The sequence below is a fragment of the Pongo pygmaeus genome, chromosome 5 (genome assembly GCF_028885625.2).
Source record: "Pongo pygmaeus isolate AG05252 chromosome 5, NHGRI_mPonPyg2-v2.0_pri, whole genome shotgun sequence".
Taxonomy (NCBI): Eukaryota; Metazoa; Chordata; class Mammalia; order Primates; family Hominidae; genus Pongo; species Pongo pygmaeus.
Genome location: NC_072378.2, coordinates 36,408,919 through 36,433,754, shown reverse-complemented (window position 1 = coordinate 36,433,754; position 24,836 = coordinate 36,408,919). Strand labels below are relative to the sequence as shown.

The window sequence follows — 24,836 nt, the reverse complement described above, 5'->3', positions numbered from 1 at the left end:
ATACAAAAGTGCTTTGAATTTGTTTCCCCCAACCAGACACTTTCACCAAAAGGAAGGGCGACTATTTCTGATTATTCTGAGCCTATGCCAACACTCTGCTCAGTGTTCTGCATTCAGTAAGTAGTCAACAAGTAGTAATGAGATTTGCTTCCAAGAGGTAAACTCAGTTATTGTTTATAAAAAACAGAATCCAGCTAGAGTTAAACAGAAAGAACAGATTTCTGCTCAACAGCCATAGTATTTGTTGAATAAATGAATGAATGAATGGTTGAATGAATGAATGAAACCTTAGTTCAAAGGTAGATTTGTAGTTGCTGGGTCCTTACATGGATGAAGGAGCCAAACAAAGGCACTACTATCAGTAACACTTAACCTTCTAAATAGACACTGGCCTTAATTAAGGTCTTTTCACATAGGAAAAATAGGTTCTTAATCCGGTTCCAGAATGCCCAATTAGGCCAAAATACAGCATTTTGCACTTTGCACAAGTCAGCAAATCATTTCCTTTGTTATATAAATCCATTCTTAGTATACCTAAAATTCTGGGATACAGCTCAGATCTAACTCAAATGTTTTCCAAAGTAATTCACAAACACATTACTTCAGCATTTCTTCCACATTTAGGAGAACTATTTTTAAAAACCATCATTCTGCAACATTCCCTTTTCCAACTATAGCATACAGTAGGGCTCAACAAACTGTAATATACATGCCCTTGGGTAACATCCAGTAATCTCTGGAAACCTCCATATTGTTGTATCAAGCAGGGCTGCGAGAAGAACAATTTTTCTTAGTTATTGGCTATTTTTTTCCTTTGTTTCTTAAACTTTCATTAGCAGGATCAAGGTTAATGTAGCCAAGGAGATCTTGTAGGTGGACCAAATTCTCCTCTCCTAACTTCTACTCTCAGCCATACACTGTTCCAACTAAATTCAAATGGTGGAGAAATGTTTTTGCCACCTTTCCTCCTTCCCTTTCCATTTCATCTTCTTTATTTCTTTCTCCCTTTCCTTAGACAGAACATAGAAGTTCAAACATATCCCCTCTGTGTTCTGTGGGAAAGGAGTAAATGGTGTTTGCGATCAGCCCAGGACAAGAATGGGAGAAACTGAAACCAGGATAAGGGTGAGGAGAAACTGGTTAGGTTCAGCCCTAGGGTCAATGGGGGAATGGTGGTTAAGGAAGAGAAGTCATGATCTTCAGTTGTTTTGGCTTTCATAATAGTAACCCTTTCCATTTAGGAATGCCAAAATTTCAATGTGACCAAAAGTATAACTGTGTTTAAGGTTTTTTTTCTCTTTCATGGTATAGTGTATCTGTGAACTGGGGGCAGGGAGAGCTGTGTCAACTCAGATACTAGAAAAGCTACTACAGTAGAGAGCTCACACATACATGGGAACACTTGCTGGAATCTGTCTTATGCCCACCAATGTGCAACTTGGGCATGTGAAGGCACAAATGACATATGTGGCAACCCTTGCCAATGGGGTCAGGAGCCAGTGTATTAATGATCCCCATCTGAGGTGCATTACGTACAGTTTCTTAGATCTTGGCAGTTTTCAGCCCAGTTGTCCATAGTGGTGACCAACTCAACATATACTCATAGAAGCTTTCTCTCCTTCCCTGTTTCATTTTCTCTAGCCCCCCACTACTGGTTCCTGAGAATCCCAGGCTCTGCTTTCTAGGGGGATCCCAGGCTAAAACAATAGAGGTGGTTACAAAGCTGGGAGAAGAAGCCTTTCTCAACAGGTAGAGTCTGCCCCTTATCCCAATGTAGAAATCTGATACTTCAAGGATCAGCATGTAGTTCTAGTATCATCTCCCACATGCATGGACGATAAAAGAGGAGGGAGTCTATATGGCTGGGGATCCATTACACTTCTTGAAGAGCACCTTTAAAAGTTGGGATCGGCCAGGCATGGTAGCATGTGCCTGTAGTTCCAGCTCCTCAGGAGGCTGAGGTGGGAGGACCACTACAGCCCAGGAGCTTGAGTCCAGCCTGGGCAATATCACAAGACCCCGTGTCTTTTAAAACAAAAACAACAACAACAACAAAAAAAACCAAACCTGGGATAAACACTTTGAAAAGAAAATCCATAGTCAAAACTCTCTCCACTCCTTTCTCCATGGAATTTTTGTAAGAATTCAAGACTGACTCTTCAATGGGGTACAATGTGCCTGAAATGATGCAAATACTAACATGCATCACCCATAACATACATCTTCTGGTATCCATCCCTACACCCAAAAAGAGGTGCATGATAGGAATAAAGAATTTTTTGAAGTCTATATGTTGCTAAATGGTTCGGGAATAGAAATGGGCTACTAGTCTTCATTCTGTAGACCAGGAAGGCAAATGCAAAAAATTTACTCACACATCACTGAATTCCTCCAGAGACCTTGCAGGTGTAAAAACATCCAACAGACCAATCACCTGTAAGAAAACATAAAAATTAAAAAGTAAATAAATATTAAACTGAGTATAGTACCCATCAGGTCTTAATCTTTTTTTTTAAAGAGTCAGGGTCTAGGCCGGCAGCAGTGGCTCACACCTGTAATCCCAACACTTTGGGAGGCCAAGGCGCGTGGATCACCTGAAGTCAGGAGTTCGAGACCAGCCTGGCCAACATGGTAAAACCCTGTCTCTACTAAAAATACAAACATTAGCCAGGCGTGGTGGCAGGCGCCTGTAATCCCAGCTACTCGGGAGGCTGAGGCAGAACTGCTTGAACCTGAGAGGTGGAGGTTGCAGTGAGCCGAGACTGCGCCACTGCACTCCAGCCTGGGAGAGTGCAGATGCAGAGCTAGACTCTGTCTCAAAAAAAAAAAAAAAAAAAAAAAAGAATCAGGATTTCACTCTTGACACTAAAGCTAGAGAGTACAGTGACACCATCACAGTTCACTGCAGCTCAAGCAATCCTGTCTCAGCCTCCCAAGTAGCTGGGACTATAAGCATGTGCCACCACCATGCCTAGCTAATTTTTCTTTTTTTGTACAGATGTGTCTCACTAGATTGCCCAGGCTGGTCTTGAACTTCTGGCCTCAAGCAATCCTCCCACTTCAGCATCCCAAAGTGCTGGCATTACAGCAGTGAGCCACCACAGCCAGCCAGGTCTCAATCATTTTAATAGGAACTAATTCAAAACCAGCTACCTCAGTTCCATAACATCATATCATATACTTAATAACTCCAACTAATTTTCTACCCAAATTATGCTTTTGTTTTCTACTTGTTAACATCAATTCTCATATTAACCCACTTTACCATTAAAAATCTTCATCTCTTTAGAATTTAATCATATGTAGTCAGTAGTTTATCAGAAGGCAAAAAGATTTAGGGTCCTTGCCTTACATATGTACTAATGGTCTAATGAATTAATCCAACAGGGGGAAAAAGGTCACACGTCCATGGTTGTTACCATAATATTGTGTTTTTTCAAAATGTATTCCACGAAAAATTTCCATCTTAACGGTATATCCTTCAAAACTGACATTTTTAAAGTCTCAAAATATTCTCAGTATATTCTTGGTATTATTCTCACAAAGTCTTAATGTATAGGGTATTTAAATCAGACAATTTAAAAATGAAAAAAAAAAGTCTATCTTTACACAGGGATAAAGCAAAGAGCTACTTAATACTCAATAACCCATGGTCTTTGAGCAGTTTTTCTGATCATTAATTTATACTGATTTATCCACATACAGCACCCTCCAACCCCTACCTCCCATCTATTTTCCTTAAAACCCAGGCTGTTCATTTCTACAAAGTTAGGCATTGACAAAGCAAATAAGAAATATATAATTCATTTGTAATACACCCAGCCATATTTTAGAGTATCTGGTTATGAAGCAAGACTGTGGCCTCACTAGCACACTGTTCTAAACTGCCAACTTAAACACAAAGCTCTAGAAGTAAGATATGTTAACACTCAAAACATTATCATGAAAAAGATCTTCTAATTAGGATGTTACTCCACTCATCCAAATAGCAGACTTTTTTTTTTTTCTTTGAGACAGAGTTTCGCTCCTGTTGCCCAGGCTGGAGTGCATGGCACAATCTCAGCTCACTGTAACCTCTGCCTCCCGGGTATAAGCGATTCTCCTGCCTCAGCCTTCCGAGTAGCTGGGATTACAGGCATGCACCACCCCAACCGACTCCAAATATCACTTTTTAAAAGCAACTTTAATTTTACAGTCTGAACCTGAAAAGGAGGTGGTGGGACACATACTTGGAATTCAAGAATAGGTTTCAAGTCCTTGAAAATTGTTCCAAAGGAACTAGAGTCACTTTCAGATCTTACCCAGACAACAGTATATAAGAAAACCAAAATTACCCATAATTGTACCACCCATTATAACTATCATTAACATTTTGAGATATATTTCCTTTGATTTTCTGATGTACATAAATTAAATTGGGGTTACACCATGCATGGTTTTATATCCTGCCTTTTTACTTAATATTTAAATATTTGTATACAGCATATCTATCATTTGTGTATACCATAACTTAACCAATTTCCTATCTCTAGACATTTAAGGAATACTGCAAGAAAAATATATGTATTTTGCACATCTCATATTTTCTTCCAGGAAACAAATTTCAAGAAACAGAATTACAGAATCAAAGGACACCAATATATTTAAGGATCTTAATATTGTCAAACTGTCCTCCATAGAGGTAAGGCCAACTTACATGCCTCCCAATAGAGTACCTGTGACCTCATTCATAATAGTGCTTTAAATTTAAGTCCAATCCATTTCCTTTTACCTTCTCCATCTAAACCATAATCGTTTCCCTTGAGTTTGGTATACTCCTGGCTTAAGACCTCTGGTCTTTTAATCACTCTCCCTTATACCCACTTCTACTTAAGTAACTGAGGTCTAGAAGCTAACTTTATTCACCTGTTCCAATATTTTCTAATCAATGATTCTTGTCATCTGAGATGCCCATCTCCTCAATATAATAGAAAAGTTTAAAACTATTTATTGTTTTACACTGTTTCCATTGTGATTGTGAAAATCATCCTCCTATGGAAATAAAACTAAATCACTAGAGATCTGATTTACACATGCAAGAGTTACCTCAAAGACAAGAGTCAAAACTATTTTCAAATAAAAACTCCAATTTCAAACTGAAAACACAACAGACATTTTGGAACCAAGCAGCTATAAGTTTGAACCCCAGTATCAGTTTGTGATTTCTTGGGTCCAAGAGCTTATAATTTCTTCATTCCAATAACCTTGGCACTTGGAATGGAGGCTGGCATTCAGCAGGAGTTCAATGAATGGCTGTTATGTAAATAATAATTGGCAAATACATTTGGTATCTTCTCTGAGTCCCATTTTCCTCATATGAAAAACATGAGGACATCATTGCTTATTTTCACAGTTCTGACAGCAAGACTGAGCAGACAATGTATCTGAAGGTGCCTAGTACAAAGGACTGACCCACTGTGGATCATCAAAATAAGTGGTGACCACAGCCCACACAGTTGAATAGAGAATTACAAAATACAATATACCTAAGCAAACTATCTGAAGCAGCTACTTCCATTAACAGAATATGAGACATAAAGCTCAACTATTCAAACGATTAAAAAGCATGACTGCAAGAAGAAAAATGAAGTAACCTGAAAAAAAAATAGAGAAAAGCCAACTAGTAAATACCCTACCAAATTTTAATTTCCTAAAAAGGGTAATATTTACAATATTTAATGTGTTTAACATAAGCACACCAAAAATAACAATTTTGAGATTAAAACTACCCATGTTAAATCAAAGTACTTAAATTTTTGATGGGTTTTTACAAAATATCCCTCACTCCATTAGTCATATTTATGAAATATTAATCATAAGGAAAATACTGTAAATCAAAAGCTTCTCAGCATTAAAATAGATCTGGAAAATATTTTAGGAATCTATTCATTTCTCATTTCTTTTTTTTTTTTAATATAACAATAGAGATTGGTTTTTGCCATGTTGTCCAGGCTGGTCTCAAACTTCTGGGTTCAAGCAATCCACCCACCTTGGCCTCCCAAAGTGCTAGGATTACAGGCATGAGCCACTGCGCCCAGCCATTTCTCATTTCTTAAATGGAAATTCCCTTCTAAATCAAGTCATATTTTAGTCTATTTCCTTAACTCCTTCTGCTGTTACATGACTTCAGTCACCTCAAAGTAACCCAGGAATCAAATTTTTAGAAAAGACATTCATAATACAAATAAGCAGCAAATATCTCTAATGATTATCCCATCATGGTCCAAAGCCTGGAAAATATGTCATATTTTTATTAAATTAGCATACATCCAAAAAAAATACTTTAACTCAGTATCCAAAGACAATATTTAGCATATTTAACAAAAGCACACCAAAACAATCTCTTGGTCTACAATGGTAAGGTTAAATCTAAGGCTCCCAAATAAAATTTACAAAAGGATTTCCTTGATCATTTTTAAATTCTAAAATGTACAGATCTCTAGGCCCATATATGGGCCATCTCTGTAGTGTCTGCCCAGACAGCAAAGGATGCAGCTGGAAGGCTGCCTCCCTTTAATCTTTCCTTAGAGCAGGTGTTAATGAGATCAAGGTCAGAAGTTTAATCAGGAATGGTCCAACTAACTTTGTTCAGAGAGAAACTCTCACAGTCACAGAGGACATCCCCTAGCTTCAGTCACTCACCTAATAAATGTTTATCTATTATTCATGATCACTAACAGAAGAGACAATTCAAGATGAACTACCGATAGTGGGTCAGAGGCATTTCTGTGTAAAAGATCACGTGCCCTCTGGCACCTGAAAATTATATTTGTTACCAACACTTAAAATGTTCACAAGTTTTAAGCGCCTGTTGCTGCTGCCTGTGGAAGTTTGGCTGCTATAAAAATTGGATGGTGACCCAAAACAGTAATTTTTTAAAAAAGAAGAGGAGGGTAAACGAGACGAATTTCTCTGAAAACCCTCAATTAAACTTACTGGAAGTTTTGGTTCTTTATTGGGTAAAACTACTTTGACATTATAAGCACCTAACAAATGTTTTTTAAAATAGGCTAAAATGCAGGAAATTTTCTACATTGAGTCCAGTCTTTTGGCTTCAAACATTCGCCAATGGAATAGAGAACTATGAGACATTCAGCCATGTGCCTTATTTTGTTTAAATAACAAATCACTGATATCTAGGTGACCATCTACTGTTAGAACTTAAATATCTTTATATTAAAAAAAAGACTGCTAGTAAGCAAGCCACTTATAAAACAATGTATGGAAATTAAAATCCTATTTTTCAAATACCACAATCCCTAAACATTGGTTTAACATATTTATGAGAAAAAGCAAAACAATCAGTGTAGCACTGATAATCTCCTAAACCAGATGTTCTTAAATTAGCATAGCCACATCAACAGAATCCTAGGGGCTCCCAAAGGTGCTCTGGGGTTCCATAAATGTTTGGCTTGCATTTCACTTTCAAAATATCCTTTATACTTGCAAAGCTGTGACACTGTCTCTGTCACATATAATAACGTGTAATGAAAAACAGCATACACACTTAAGTGTGTTAAAAATCAAACGCAAACACATCCCTTAAAGCTGCCAGGCCACCGTGATTTTATGCAGAGCTAGGAATAAAGTTTCTGCTGCCAGCTTTTTCCGCATATCTCAACTTCTTGTAAACATGTCACTGATTAGGAAGGCTGCAGCCCCACACTGAACATTCGTAAAACTCTGGTTTGCACATAGCTACTTAAGTGAAATTATACTCAGGAATAGAAGTTGTCTGTAGAAATAGGATTTCCTCAATAGCATACAATCAAAATAAAATGTGAAAATAAAAAGCAGCAGCTGTGATTATAATGGCATCCATAATCCAATTACAAATTTAAGTCTTAATGTTCTCAATTTAGAAGAAACTTGCACTAATGAAACAAGTGTATGCTAATGAAGAGTCACTTATCTGTGACTTTTTTCTCGCTATGAAGAAGTTAAATTACTAAAACAGTCTAAATAGTCAAATAATAAATTCACAGATTTTGAATTTTCTTCCACACGGTATCAAGCAGTACAGCCAGAGGACTTTGAAATCTCTATGGCCATTGTTTCCACAATGCTACAAACTTCACAGTACCCTTCATATAGCAGTCACAGAAATTCATAACTTGATTTTGAAATTCAGTAAAATAAGTGTCTTCAGTCAACTGTCTTTTCACTTTCAGTTAATATTCCAATTATATCCACTTATTTACCGTATTAGAATTTGTAAGCATCTTTGCAGAATGGCAACTGAATTAACAAATTGGTAAAAAAGAAAAAGTTATATTTAACTTAAACAATGCCTCTGACATATTTATTAAAATACATGAATCTGGAAAAAAAGAAAAATTATTAACAAATATATAAAATAATAGCCATCTTTGATAGGACTTTCAGTGAGCCTAAGGCACTCTTTCTCAGATTTTTCCACTTAAAAATATTAAGACTATATTATGAGAATATGGGAGTCTGTGGCTATTTTGTCTTTTAATAGCCACAGACTCCCATATTCTCATAATACAGCCTTAGGAAAACCAGACAAAGAATACATAACTTCTTTTTAATATTTTCTCTTAAAAATTCTTGTGAATTTTGTGTTGTATTTCATAACATATCTTTTCATTTTAAAATTTTAAAGAGTTCTTTCTCCTCTAAAAATCTTTGAGTAAAACTAAAACTCCAGGAAGATGCATCACTTTCATTCCAAGTCTTTGACCTGACATAACCAAGTGGCCACTAACACCCCAGGACAAGAAGCAGGGACCAATGTTTGATGCACTCCAACGTATTTCCGTCTGCAGTAATTAAAACATTTTCCCCCAGTCTATTCAAGATCAAAATGTATTCTTCCTTGAATGAATAACTTACATTTTCATGTTTCATATGTTTAAGTAACCGCAGTTCTCTGTAGGTTCTTTTGGCATGAATGATGGACTGAAATGGTCTGGAGAGCTTCTTCACTGCCACACGTAACCCCGTTTTTGTGTCAAAAGCAGCACTAAGGAGAAAAAAGGGAAAAAACCCACCATTAAAAAGGTGTTCTAAGTACTACTTTGGGGTATTTATAAGGCTATTTCCAAATTAAAGGGTCCATAACGAAATACAAAAAAAAAAAGCATAAAGATAAAAAGCAAAATGACCTATTATCCCATTATCCAAATAAAGCTTCTGTTATTATTTTTGGTGTTTTCTCCTTGTCTTTTCTATGTATCTAAATCAGGAGTCAGCAAATTTTTTTCAATGAAGGGCCAGACAGTAATATTTTCAACTTTGCAAGCCCTAAGACCTCTGTCACAACTACTCAACTCTGTGGTTGTAGCAGGAAAGCAGCCAGAAAGTAAGTTTTAAAACGGGTGTGGCTGTGTTCTAATAAAATTTACAAAAACTGGCAGCTGCCTGATCTAGATGAGCCAACAGATTAATAAACAGTTGAATTCTGTCTTCCCTGCCTAGGCCTCACTGTCGTCACCTTGCCACATATGCTGCCTGATCAGAGTCGAGGCCCAGGAAACCGTGTTTTCAGGACAATAAATTGCCACAAATATTTCTTGAGCACCTACAAAGTACTTGGCACCTTCAGGGAATGGGTGAAAAGCAGAACAGAATAATAAAATAATTTCAAGTAGTGATGAAAATACTATGACTAAATAAAATGGTAATGGGATAGAGTGACAGAAAGCCAGTGGAGTTATACCACTTTAGCTAGGATGGCTGAGGAATCACATCTGAGCTGAGAAGGAAACAATGTAATGATTAAATTCCCTACATAAATATATAAGAAAAAGAGCTTCAAGCAGAAGAAATAATAATAATATTAATGTTTATTGAGTCTTTACCCACACATACAAGAAATTGTTCTAAGCCCTTTACATTTATTTGTCTCAATTCAGCTTTTGTATTTCCCCGAATCCCCTATGAAATAAATATTATTATCATTCTCCCACTTACAAATAAGAAACTGAAGCACAGACAGGTTAGGTAACTTGACCATGGTCACAAAGCTTAAAAGTGGCAGAGCAGGGAGTCTGGATCCAGAGCTTATGCTACTGACCACTTGACTCTGCTATCTCTCAGAAGAGCAAGTGCAAACAAATGAAAAAAGAAATAGAGGTAGGAAAAGTATGGGATGCTGGAGTGAGTGACAGAAAGACAGAAGGGCTGCGTGGGTGGAGCACAGGGAGCAAGGGGAGAGTAGGAAGGGATGACGTAAGAGATGCAGGCAGCAGCTAGATCATGGAGGACATCTATAGCAAAAATGCGATGTGTATTTTAATTATTTTTAGAAATCATCGCCGGGCATGGTGGCTCACGCCTGTAATCTAGCACCTTGGGAGGCCGAGGCGGGAGGATCACGAGGTCAGGAGCTAGAGACCAGTCTGACCAAGATGGTGAAAGCCCGTCTGTACTAAAAATACAAAATTAGTCAGGAGCAGTGGCGGGTGCCTGTAATCCCAGCTACTCGGGAGGCTGAGGCAAGAGAATCGCTTGATCCCAGGAGGCGGAGGCTGCAGTGAGCTGAGATTGCACCATTGCACTCCAGCCTGGCAACAAAATTGAAACTCTGTCTCAAAAAAAAAAAAAAATTGTAATAACAGAAATTGTCTGGGCCAGTTCCATTATGCCTCATCCTCCAGTTTGTCTCGGTCTCTAATATGTATCCAAGACTTTCTGGTCATCTATTATCACCAAACTCTCTGCCTGCCAAACTTGCTTTTACAACTCTGTACCTACTCCAGTTCCCTTCCTTTCACTCCCAAACTTTTATGCCATACCCTCAATCTTCAAATCCCAATTTGTGATAAACTCCTATAAATCTTCAACCTCTTTTCTGAACCTCCCCTCCATCTCTGAAACTAGGCCATTTCTAGAAGACACTGCTTCTCTTATAGCCCTGCCATTAGAAAGCATTCTCTAATAGCCCAGATACCTCCTGGCTAGCAGGTCGGTAGGAGTCTTCCTTGGCACCCATTACCACTTCAGGACCATTACTTTCCGTTTGTTTTATAAAATACCTCCTGCTCACAACCCTGATAAACTATCCCTCTCTGCTGCTGGTATCCACTGACCTGAAATTTTCCATCATTCATTGAAAAGTTAGTTTCTATCCAGAAGATCTCTCTACACTCCCAACTTCTGTCATCATTCTTGGCAACTTCAACATCCAGGTGAACGGCACACCCAACATCCTGTTTCCTGACCTCTCTAGGAAACTCCACCACACCCAGCCATCTTCATGGTCACACTCTAGGACCTTTATTCCTACCAAAAACTGCCCCACCTACACAATTTTGAATGCCAGCAGCATTTGCTTTTCATCACAAACCTAGTTACCTCTAGTTTACTTGTAGCCTGACTACAACAATCTGTTAACCTCATCGTCATTAATTGTTTCTATCCTTCAGCCCTCTTCTGTCTTCATCTCCCTTCCTGTTCCATGATTATAATCACTCCCTTGCACTTCTCTCCCTCTCTCTCTCTCTCTCTCTCTCTCTCTCTCTGTCTCTCTGATGTACTCACCTGGATAAAGTCTAACCTTGGGTAATCTCAACCACTTAATTCTCCATGACTGAATCCAAGGAACTAACTGAGGTTGAACAAGAAAGACTGCAGAATCAGATTTTCATTCTCAGTTTCTGACCTTAATCTCAAAGAGGCTCTCAATAAAGCCATTTTCTTCTAGTAAGTTCATTTTCCTACTCGAAAATGATTGTTTGACATGTTTGACATGTTCTCTCTCAAATCTCCAACTCACCGTCTTCCCTCAAGGAGAGGGTGCCTTGCCTTCACTGAGAAAGCAGAAACCATCAAGAGGGGAGCTCCATTTGCTTAGCCCCAAATCTATAAACCCATCGTCTCCACCTTCCCTCTTGCTATAACTAAGAATATGCCCCTTCTTATCAAAACTCAAGACCACAATACATGCTTTGGAGCCACCCCCCTCATCTTCTCAAGGATTTCACTTCTTCATTCCTCTTCTCTCCTGCATCATCAGTGTCTCCCTATCTACTGGACCATTCTCATCAGCATAAATTTGCTCTACTTGTTCACCACCTTCAACCAACAAACAAAAGACTTCCCTTGACAGTTCTCCATCACAGTTAAAATTCTCCAAAAAAATCACCTACACCAGAGGTTCCCAGATCAGCAGCATCAGTTTCACCTGGGAATTTATAAGAAATGAAAATTCTCAGGTACCATCCCAGAGTTAACGGAATAAGAAACTTTGAAGTGGGTCTAATAATCTGTATTTTATCACGCCCTTCATGTTATTCTAATACATATTACAGTTTGAGAACCACTAATTTATACCTTTGCTACTCAAAGTGTGCTCCATGGACTGGCAGCATTGTCGTTATCTGGGAGCTCATTAGAAAACGCAGGATCTCTGCAGACAACAGGAAAGGAAAAAAGAAAAGAAAGGAAAAGGAAAGGAAAGGAGATCTTGGGCCCTAAAATAGAATTTACATTTTGACAAGATTTCCAGATGATTAATATACCTCTCAAGGTGTGAGAAGCACACATCTACACAACTGACGCATTTCAATTCCATTCTTTCCTCAATCCATTCCACTGAAACTGCTCTTCTCAAGGTCATTAATGACCTCTGCTATCAAATCCACTTTTCTAAGATTAGTAATTGACATAGTCACCACTTTCTCTAAATACTGTCCATACTGGAGTCTATATCAACACTTCCATTGGTTTTCTATCACCCCTCTGGCAGCTCCATCTCTGTTTCCACTGCATGTGCTTCTTCTATTCAAACTCTGTATGCTGGAGTTCTTCAGGACTTGGTACTGGGCCCTCTTCTCTCTCCCACATTCTCTTTCTAGATAATCTCATCTATGCTCATGACTTTAAATTAAATGCCATCTATATATTGAAAACTCCCAAATTTATGTCTCTCACTGAAATCTCTTCTCTGAGCGCTGATGTCTCCATAAGAAAGACACATAAGCACCTGAAGTGTAGCAAGTTCAAAACACCCAGAACTATTCTTCTCCATGGCTCTGTTATCTCAATAAATGGACTGTTCATCCAGTTGCTCGAGCTAGACATTTGATTGTCATCCTTGATTTCTCCCTTTCCTCAGTCCCCATTCAAATTTATTGGCAAGTCTCATGGTTTTCACCTCCAAAAGACATCTCAAAGTCAACTGCTCTTCATTTCACCAATATCATATTAGTCCATGTCACTGGCCTACCTCCTTCTAATATGCTTTCCAAATGCATCCAATAGTCTTTTAAAAATACAAATTATGCCAGGCACAATGGCTCAAGCCTGTAATCCTAGCACTTTGGGAGGCCAGGGCAGGAGGACTGCTTGAGCCCAGAAGTTTGAGATCAGCCTGAGCAACATAGCAAGATCCTGTCTCTGCAAAAAATAAAAAATTGGTTGAGTGCAGTGACTCACGTCTGTAATCCCAGCACTCTGTGAGGCCAACGTGGGTGGATCACTTGAGGTCAGGAGTTCAAGACCAGCCTGGCCAACATGGTGAAACCCGTCTCTACTAAAAAAATATAAAAATTAGTGGGGTCTGGTGGCACACACTTGTAACCCCAGCTACTTGAGAGTCTGAGGTGGGAGGATCACTTGAATCCAGGAGGTGGAGGTTGCACTGAGCCGAGACTGCATCACTGCACTCAAGCCTGAGCAACAGAGTGAGACTCTGTCTCAAAAAAATAATAATAAATAAATTAAAAATTAGTCAGGCAGCCAGGCGCAGTGGCTCACGCCTGTAATCCCAGCACTTTGGGAGGCTGAGGTTAGGAGTTTGAGACCAGACTGGCCAACACGGTGAAACCTCGTCTCTACTAAAAATACATATTAAAAAATTAGCTGGGTGTGGTGGCAGGCGCCTGTAATCCCAGCTACTCGGGAGGCTGAGGCAGGAGAATTGCTTGAACCAGGGAGGTGGAGGTTGCAGTGAGCTGAGATCATGCCATTGCACTCCAGCCTGGGCAACAAGAGCAAAACTCCATCTCAAAAAAAAAAAAAAAAATTAGTCACACATGGGCCACCATGCCCAGCTACTTGGGAGGCTGAGGCAGGAGGATTGCTTGAGCCCAGGAAGGTTGAGGCTGCTCAACCTTGTTGTGGTGCGCCATGATGGCACCACTGCACTCTAGCCTGGAAGATACAGTGAGACTCTGTCTCAAAAATGAAAAATAAAAAATAGCAATAAAAGTACAAATTAGATCACACCACTCCCCTCCTTCAAACCATTCAAGAAATCTCCTTGGCATACAGAGTAAAATGCAAATTTCTCATGATGGCCTACAAGGCCCAGGTGATGTGGTCACCACTGATTATTCCACCTGTTCCTGTGTTACTCTTTCCCTCTCTCTCAGCTGCTATGTTCTGCTAGCTCCTTTCAGTTCTTTTAACTATTCAGACAGGCTGCTCCTGGTTCCTAGGATTTTCTTCTCCTCCGCCCCCATCCCACCCCATAGCTAAATCCTTATCCTTCAAGTATTGGTTTAAATAGTCACCTGCTCAGGAACCTGTTAGGGACCTCTAAGAAGCAATTACTCTGTCACAACACCCTCACTGACTCCTTCCTTATCTCACGTAAAAGAGGGTGGTGGTTCTCTTCTTTTCCACTCCCGTTGCTCCTACAAACCCATAAATTTGTAACTTCTTCCCTCTCAAAAGCAGCAAGTAAATGTGTACTCATCTCTAAACCCAGTTATCTAAATTAGCTCTGGTGAGACTGGAAAAATGGCCATTGCCCCTGTGGGACCCAGCTTCTTCAACTTCCCACCTCAGAGCTTGCCTTCTACCTGCAAGCTGAGCACTTTCTTCTCTCCTCCACTGGTAAGCCTGCTGGGGAGCAAGGAACAGCAGCAGTTTTCTAGCTGATCTGACTGATTAAGTGTGCAAGTTCAATTAACTAGGGAAGAAATAAGAAGCCCACCTGAGTTGCCCATCCAAGGCACTCTGTATGCCAGCTTTACTAATAAAGTAAATATTTTTATCTCTATTTGACTCCTGAATCTATTCAGGAAAAGGCAGGCTAGAATTAATCAGCACCCTATAGACCCCAACAATCACAATTTATTATTACATGTTTATAATACTCCAACAGAGTGATTAAATAAGAGCTGGGACTTTGGAATTAGACTATCTGGATTTTAATTCCAGTTCTGCCACTTAATAGCTATATAATCTTGAGGATGTTAATTAAATTCTTTCATAAAATGAGAATTATGTTTATATTTCATCTGTAGGATATGTTAGGATTAAATGTAATAACCTTTATAGTGGGTTTGGCAAGGAGCTTGGTCCATGGCAAAGCTCAAATACGCCTCTCAATCACACTTGTAAAAGTAGAGCTACAAGTAAAACCTTGTTTTCATGAACAGCATTATAAAATGAAATTATCTTTATGATAAACAGGTTCTCCAAACTAAAATTCAGGACACACTGTTTAACAAGTTTTTTCCCCAATTGTGAATTTACAGGAACTTTTCCAAAATTATCAAATTAATTCACATTCTATAAAATCATTGGTATAGTAAAAAATAACTGAAATACAAAAATTAGAAGCAGTTATTACAATATTAGGATGTCACTGTCACTCATCTACTGCTGACTGTGAATCCAGTATATAACACACAAGGATAATCATTAAATAAACTTCAATGTTTTGTTACACATTCATACTTGCCTCCCCTTGTGTCACACACACATAGAAAATCTCGGTTACTAGATTCTTCATATATCCTAATATAATTCTGTTTAACTTCTAAATTTATTGATGTATACCTTCCTTTATTCACAATGGATTTAAAGCAGACTGGAATTATATATATAAAACCTGACAAAATGGTAAGTGATTAAGGGAAAATAAGAAAGTCTGTACAGTTGAGGTTAGCATATATCATGAGGTCCTTTCTTTTTTTTTTTGAGACGGAGTCTTGCTCTGTCACCCAGGCTGGCGTGCAGTGGCGTGATCTCGGCTCACTGCAAGCACCGCCTCCCGGGTTCATGCCATTCTCCTGCCTCAGCCTCCCCAGCAGCTGGGACTACAGGTGCACGCCACCACGCCTGGCCAGTTTTTTTGTATTTTTAGTAGAGACGGGGTTTCACCGTGTTAGCCAGGATGGTCTCAATCTCCTGATCTCATGATCCACCCACCTCAGCCTCCCAAAGGGCTGGGATTACAGGCGTGAGCCACCACGCCTGGCCAGAGGTCCTTTTTAAATACCCATTAGAGGTAGGCCTCAAATTTGGCTCGAAGCTCACTAAAGCCATTAACAAAGAGGACACAATCAGTTAGGACATGAATCACAGAAGCCATACAATAAAAACCAACCAGGTACTCAGGAGAGCTGAAGAGAGGCATAATTATTCCTGTAATAAACCAGGGAAAAGTTCATTCTGTGTATGTTCAAGAAGGAGACATATAATGTGGCAAAAATGTCCTAATCAACATCTTTAAAAGAATATAATAGTGGGTTTCAGACGGTTTTCTTTTTAGAGCATCCATCAGTATAGACTGATGTCATAAGGCCAAAATACAGTTCATTATTAGCAAAGAGGGTAGGAGTACAAAATATTACAGTGTTGCTATTTTTTTTTTTTTTTCTTTAAGGTCTCACTCTGTCACCCAGGCTGGAGTGGAGTGATGTAATCACGGCTCACTGCAGCCTCAACCTCCTGGCCTCAAGCAATCCTCCAACCTTAGCCTCCTGGGTAGCCAGGACTACAGGCACGTGCCACCAAGCCTGGCTAATAATTTTGATTTTTGTAGACACGGAGTCCCACTATGTTCCCTAGGCTGGTCTTGAACTCCTAGGCTAAGTGATCCTCCTGCCTCAGACTCCCAATAAGTACAGGGGTTACAGGCATGAGCCACCATACCTGGCCTCTCTGACAGACTTAATCCAAGAGGAAATCTTAAGTACATTTAGAAAAACAGATAAGCTCCATATTCTTCAGACAATCCTCCAAAGATGACTGGAGCTATCAATGAGCTTTTTGTTTATTATTTTTAAAATTTTCTTTTGTAGAGATGGGGCCTTGCTTGTTGCCCAGGCTGGTCTCGAACTCCTGGCCTCAGGTGATCCTCCCACCTCAGCCTCTCAAAGTGTTTGGGTTACAGGCATGAGCCAGAGCCACCATGTTCGGCTGTCAACTGAGCTTTTGATAGGTATAGAGATATAGTGAACTTGTGTTTATATTCCATGATGGGCACCTGCCTTGTAGATTTTCTGTTATAAGGTTAATGGCAGATCAATAAATTTAACATTAGCTGAGTAGAGAAAGGGAGACAACCTCTTAAGAAAGGTAAGGTGCTGGACAAGTGCCCATGTCCACAGAGTATTAAAGTACAAATGACTGCACCATGATTTTCCTCAAAAAACAATTTGTGTTTTCGTCAACAGAATATGAAGACTCAGCAAGTCTTTGAGTAATTTGTGGGGATCATAAGTGATTTTACGATTTCTTTCAATGGTCATAGATGACTTCTAAGAAGATAAATATAATTTGGTTTATTTTTGGAAGTTAATGGAAATATTTAAATATATTGAAATCTGTAGTTACACTGAATTAGCAAAGTCTCATTAACACATTAAATTCATTAGAATATCTATAAAGTGAGGGCCGGGTATGGTGGCTCACGACTGTAATCCCAGAACTTTGGGAGGCCGAGGTGGGCAGATCACCTGAGGTTGGGTATTCGCGACCAGCATGACCAACACGGAGAAACCCCATCTCTACCAAAAATACAAAATTAGCCAGGTGTGGTGGTGCATGCCTATAATCTCAGCTACTTGGGAGGCTGATGCAGGAGAATCACTTGAACCCAGGAGGTGGAGGTTGTGGTGAGCTGAGATTGCGCCATTGTACTCCAGCCTGGGCAACAAGAGCGAAACTCCATCTCAAAAAAAAAAAAAGAAAGAAAAAGAAAAAAGAATATTTATAAAGTAAGAAGAAATAATTTGCAAAAACATGACACCTCTTCTCTGGATCATACAATTTCAGGCTTTTTTTTCCAACTGAATCAGATTAATTAATAATAGTCTTCAAAACTTGCCTTCTAAATAACTAAATAATTGAGACCACTAACTTGGAACTTTCTCTTTACCTGTAGCACCTGGAATAAATTTTAATAAATGACATACTGGAAATATTTTTCTGCACGTATTACACTCTATTACAGAGGCCTAGCTTTCCTTCCTTCCATATTCAAGTAAATGTGCAAATATCACCGTTGCTCTGAAGCGGATGCTCTGTCCTGCCATTTTGGAAATAACGTCACGAAAATAAAGGCAACTTTATGCAAAAATTGGAACTTAAGTTTCGATTTAGGAACCTCAAAAAATATTCTTCAAACCTAGTGAAATAGAAAAATTAAAAATTATATATATATATTCTTCAGAGTAGTAGGAGATTTAAGATTGACTTTAAAAACTCAAAATTTAAAACATTAGTTTTAATATCTTCGCTAACTCTCAAATATCTTGTTTTAATGTCAACATAACTGTTTATTTAATCACAAAACAATTTCACCACTGCAATTACATATATAGTATTTTTTAATGAAACTTACTTTCATTTTTAGTTTTTTTTTTGAGACAGGGTCTTGCTCTGCTGCCCAGGCTAGACTGTGGTGGTATGATCACGGCTCAATGCAGCTTTGACTTCCCAGGCCCCAACAAACCTCCCACCTCAGCTTCCCGAGTAGCTGCTACTACAGAGGCGCACCACGACACCTGCCTAATTTTTTGATGTTTTTGGCAGAGACAAAGTTTCACCATGCTGCCCAGGCTGGTTTAGAAATCCTGAGCTCCTGAGCTCAAGTAATTCACCTGCCTCAGCCTGCCAAAGTGCTGGGATTATAGGCATGAGCCTGCAAGTTCCAAATGAAAGTAGAATGATTTTATAAGATGTTTCTTGCTAGGTGCGGTGGCTCACACCTGTAATCCTAGCACTTTGGAAGTCTGAGGCAGGAGGACAGCTTGAGCTCAGGAGTTCAAGACCAGCCTGGGCAACTTCATGACGTAGTGAGACCTCGTGTCTATTAAAAAAAAAAAAAAAAAAAAAAAAATTAGGCGGGCATGGCGGCCCACACCTGTAGTCTCAGCTACTTTGGGTGGCTGAGGTAGGAAGATCGCTTGAACTCAGGAGTTCAAGGCTGCAGTGAGCCATTGACTGCGTAACTGCACTTCAGCCCGGGTGACAGAGCAAAACCCTGTCCCCCAACCCAGCCAAAAAAAAAAAGATATTCCTTCACTGAAGCTTTAAAAGCTGATTGTTTATGACCTCAAGGAACTAAGAAATCTAGCCAAGGAGTCAAAATGAACAGAGGCACACATAAATAAATTTACCAGACTTTGACAAAGCAATACATTTGTTTCCTCTAATCCATTCTTTACACTCCAGCAAGACCAATTTTAAAACAATTTTCCTCAACAGTTCACAACTCAAGAAACTCCAACAGCTCTCTGCTACCTAAAGAACCATTTGTAGACTTTTTAGAAATGCAACTGCCTAAGTCCCACTCCAGATCTCATTCTTAATTTCCAGGGGTATGTTTAAAAGTTCCACAAGTGAGTCTGAAGCACAAGAATGAGAACCACAACTGGGTTCACCCTACCTGAGATGTTCCTCCTGTCAGAACAGTCCTTTTCATATCTATTCTCTTGGTTTGTGTTTTCTCTTGTCTGAAAATGTTTCCTTTTCTTCTCTCCAAATACCCATCTTTCTTTTTTTTTTTAGAAACTAATGTTTATTTTCCATCAACCATTTTTCCATGTTGCTTAAGAGCCTATGCAAGAACAGCTTAAGACCAGTCAGTGGTTGCTCCTACCCATTCAGTGGCCTGAGCAGTGGGAGCTGCAGACCAATCTTCCGTGGCAGGCTGAGAGCTCTTTCTAAATAATCTTCAAATCCTTTCTCCTCCATAAAACCATACTGACCACTATAACTCACAATGTCTCCACTTCTCTGTACACATCAATACCTTCATACATATATACACAATGTATTAATATTTTAGGTCTATTTCTTTTACACATTGGTGGGCATTTAACACTGTCTGATGGATGACTGGCAAATTTCCTTCACTACAGTAAATCTAAAATGTAAGCATCAACATTTATACCTATATATTTCAAACTTTCAAAATTATGTTGCATTAATATCTAGAGTTACTGAAAACTTCAGGTAAATTGGTTCACTCCTATTGTAATTTTTATAACTACTGTCAATCATCAGTGCTAATGACGACATCCGCTTCACATATCTAAACTGAACCATTCAAGTTTGTAACATGAATCCCATTCCAAGGGAAGTTAGTGCTACATCTCTGGTATCTTCAAGAAGTGTGTAGGAAAGTAATCAAGGGAAAGCATGAAACATTACATCTCAATAGATTTAGAATCCAAAGGGTCAGTCATTCTTGAGATTAGGTTTGAAAGTACAAATTTGGAAGTATAGTATATGAACAAGACCATTGTTGAGACTATCAGATAATGAATTCAAAAAGAATATGCACAGAAAGAGAAAAGAAAATTTAAGAATGGATCACAGAGCAGACAGAAAAGAGGAAGAAAAAACTGACCAATGGATGAAATAGGAGAATTAGAGAAACACAAGGAAAAATCTGAATAGCAGAGTACTTTAAGGTGGTGTTTAAAAAAAAAAAGAGCACATTAAATGTTAAGATGTATACATTGTGACACTAAAGTTAGTTACTGCCTCACAGCCTTAAAGTAATTAAAGCAGTAGCAATGATAATTCAGGAAAATGCATTGTATCTTCTAAGGTACCAGAATACATAATGTGTCTAAATGACATCTAAATCAAAGAAGGCTGATCTTCCTGAGTTACTGCTACCTGAGATCCATAAGATCTTCAAAATTTCAGTCTGTTATTACCTAATATTTTTAAAACTAAGCAAGCCTTCCCAGATGCAAGAACCTTCAAAAATGTACAGAAAATTAATTCACAATGTACTACTTCTTGCTCCTTAGTTTATGTGCAGCTCTCTTTGTGGTCTTCTAAACAGCATTTTACTTCTAGCAGTTTGAAAATGCTAAATACTGAAAGAAGACAGGAGAGAAATGACACAGAATACCAGAAGAGACACTAGGGTTTAAAACGCTACCTACCTACCAACTTGGACTTCATGCTAATTTCCTTCCAAGAAAAAATTCAAAACACCCTAAGTTGGGGCCATGACAATGACAAAACACAATTATTCATGAAAATTGGGTCTCCCTCACTAATTAGTTGTTTCTCAAATGCGCCAGTGATACACCTGGCCTCTTGCAAACATGCTTGTGCAAGTTCTCCCATCCATTAAGCTTATCGGGTTATAGGTAGGACCTTGACCATTAGAAATGCTGTTACTCTCCTAGAAATAACAAAAATCATGTTTAGAGAGGCTCAATTTATAATGCAGAAAGTATAGCATTTCTACCTTTTTGCAGGTGGAAGGTTCATGTTATCCCATCTAGTTTTTACTCAGGACCAACCAATCCAAATATATAGGGTTATATAACTGGTTCTCAACTAAAGGTGATTTTGCCCTCCCTACCCGTCAAGAGATATGTGGCAATGTCTAGATATTTTTGGTTGTCACAACTGGAAATTGCTATTAGTATATAGTGAGTTGGAGACAGGGATGCTGCTAAACATACTACAATGCACAAGTCAGTCCCCCACAACAAAACATTATCCCACCTAAAATGTCAATAGGTTGAATTACCCTGGGTTATACAGGTTGAGTATCCCTAATCTGAAAATCCAAAACCTAAAATGCTTCAAAATCCAAACTACAGAGGACTTCCAAAGCCATCTATGAGGAAACATAAATATGTCTCCTCTGGACTCATACTTTTTTTTTTTTTTTTTTGAGACTGAGTCTTGCTCTATCGCCCAGACAGGAGTGCAGGGGCGTGATCTCGGCTCACTGCAACCTCCGCCTCCCGGGTTCAAGTGATTCTCGTGCCTCAGCCTCCTGAATAGCTGGGGTTACAGGCACACACCACCATGCCCAGCTAATTTTTGTAGAGATGGGGTTTCACTATGTTGGCCAGGCTGGTCTCAAACTCCTGACCTCAAGTGATCCACCCACCTCGGCCTCCCAAAGTGCTGGGATTACAGGCATGAGCCACCGTGCCCAGGCTGGACTGGTATTTTCGAAAGCAGGTACCCTTCTTCTCTTTTAAATCTCTGTAAACAAAACATCTAGTATAGCGCACTGGAAATACTACATTAATGAACTTATAAAAACAAAGAACAAAACTGGTATGCTTTTTTTCTTCACATGCTCACATGCTGTGTGGTGTCTACATTTTAAGCCATAAGCTCGAAAATGCAATCAATACATACTTTTGAGTAGAATGACAGTCAGACACACATACTCACACACACACACCTTCCTTCATATCACAGGCACAGTGACAATATCACCAAGGACTAAGGGAAGTAAGTTTTGAGGAAAATAAGGAATTTGTAACCACACATTCAAATAACAGGAGCCAACATGTTCAGGGTCTAATGTTACTCAGACAGCAGGTCTAGACAAAATAAACATTTGTTCTATTATCTTTTTGTTATGTTGCCATGGGAATCTATGTTTGCAGGAAAACTTATTTTCTGCAACCTGATGATAGAGCAGTAAAAGAGGGAGAGCTCTGATGAAAAGAGGAGAGGGGCTTACATCTGTAAAGGCAGGGAGGACAATAAATAATATGGGTTTTTATAGGGTCACATGTCTGTAGACAATCTTTCAATCTGTATGATGTATTTAAGTTTAACAGAGAAGTCCTTGGGGCCTCAAAGCTAAGACATTAATGACAGATAACAATGGTCTAACCTCTACTAAAAGTATTATAATGGGGAAAAGGCAGAGGAAGGTAAAGCAGAAAAAGGGTCAAATAAAATCAAATAAAACTTAAATGTTTAACTGTTGAAAGAAGGTAAAAATGACTTTTAAAACATGATCCAACAGTAAGAAAAACCCTAAAAGCCAAAGAGGTTAAACAACACTCTATCTGCCAGCAGACTAATCTTCTTTTTTCAGCTAACTCAAGAGCTAATCTCTGCTCCTTCCTTTTGGCAACAAAAACCTGAAAAAGTAAAGTAATCCCATGTTATTTAAAGAGCTGGACTGGAATACCCTAAATTTCTAGGGCCCAACAAAAATACTGACTGCTGGAATGAGAGTTGTGAGCATGCGTCAGGGCTTGCACCAATTCATCTAACTCCACCGTTCTATCCTATTCACAGTAGTGGTTTAGGGTAGAATGGGTAAGGAACCGAAATGAAAAACTTGGGACCCTAGAGCACAGTGATCTGTTAAAACAAGATTTAGGTCATGTCCTTCCTCTGGTCATAACCCTCCAAGGCTTCCCCTCTCACTTAAAGGAAAAGTCACAGTCTGTATAAAGGCAAATAAGACCCTACATGATCCCTGCATATCTGCAACACCCCCACACCCCACTTTTCTCCCTATATTTGGCCCCTGGTTCATTTAGCTCCAGCTGTACTGGTCTCTTAGCTATTTCCTGGAGCACAGGGCCCTTACCTCAGGGCTTTTGCACACTTGCTAATCCTCAACCTAGAATGTTCTCACATCCTCACCCATGTCCAACCAGTGTCCTATATCACCTTCTTCAGGTTTTTGCTCAATTGTTACTTTATCAATGATGCTTACCCTGTTCACCTTTCTTAAAAGTGCAACAGCCATCCTAGCACTCACTCTCCTTCCCTTGTTGCATTTTCTCCACAGCACTTATCTGACACATTATAAATTTTGTTTATTATCTACTTCCACTGCCATCCCCATTAGAATATAGCTTCCTTTTTTTTTTTCTTTTTGGCGACAGGGTCTCACTCTGTCACCCAAGCTGGAGTACAGTGGCAGGATCACAGCTCACTACAGCCTCAACTTCCCAGGCTCAAGCAATCCTCCCAGGCTCAAGCAATCCTTCCACCTCAGCCTCCCAAGTAGCTGGAACTATAGGAGTGTGCCACCAAGCTTGCCTAATTTTTTATTTTTATTTTTTAGTAGAGGAGACTCCCCATTTTGCCCAGGCTGCTGGTTTCTAACTACTGGGCTCAAGGAAACCTACCTTGGCCTGCCAAAGTGCAGGGATTACAGGTGTGAGCCACTCACTGCACCTGGCCAGAATATAGCTTCTTAAGGCAGAAATCTTTGTCTCTTTTGTTCATATTTCATCTCCAGCACTTACAGCAAACCATACATGGTAGGCACTCAAGGTATGATGAGTCCTGTCCTCAAGGAGATTACCATGAACCTATGTTCCTTCCCCTTTCTCTCTACAATCTCGTACCCTGTAACACTCTTTTGTAACTTTGTAACACAAAGTTCAGAAAATGGCACTAAAATATATCCATTTGCCCCAGGCCAAAACTTAGAAATCCTAGACTCCTCACTCTCCTGTACTTCTTTCCCCCCACATTCAGCCTTGGAGCCAAGCATGCCCAAAACCCAGTATCAATTTGTCAAGTACAGTATTTACAAACCACCACTTCTTCTTCCCTATAATAAATTATTAAAAGATTTGAACACTGCACGGGAAAGCTGGTTAATTTTGTAAATCCTTAACACATACATACAGGTGTATCTCAAAGATATCATGAGTTCAGTTCCAGACAACCACAACACAGTGAATATCACAAAAAAATGAGTGACATGAATTTTTTGGTTTTCCAGTGCATATAAAAGTTATATTTACATGATACTGTAGTCTATTAAGTATGCACTAGCAGTATGTCAAAAATATATATGTATATATATATATACATACCTTAATTTAAAAATATTT

At 39.1% G+C, this 24,836-nt stretch overlaps 1 protein-coding gene across 3 annotated transcripts in view; it reads right to left on the bottom strand.

The window, feature by feature from the left end:
• MAPK14 (mitogen-activated protein kinase 14) overlaps positions 1 to 24,836 on the bottom strand; it is an 83,537-nt gene that overhangs the window by 49,304 nt on the left and 9,397 nt on the right. For all 3 annotated transcript variants that reach the window (XM_054491211.2, XM_054491213.2, XM_054491212.2), the window contains exons 2-3: positions 8,896 to 9,025; positions 2,376 to 2,434 (exon numbers count right to left, since the gene is read on the bottom strand). In XM_054491211.2, the coding sequence (XP_054347186.1) occupies positions 2,376 to 2,434; positions 8,896 to 9,025 (189 nt within the window). The remainder of the gene's footprint in view (positions 1 to 2,375; positions 2,435 to 8,895; positions 9,026 to 24,836) is intronic.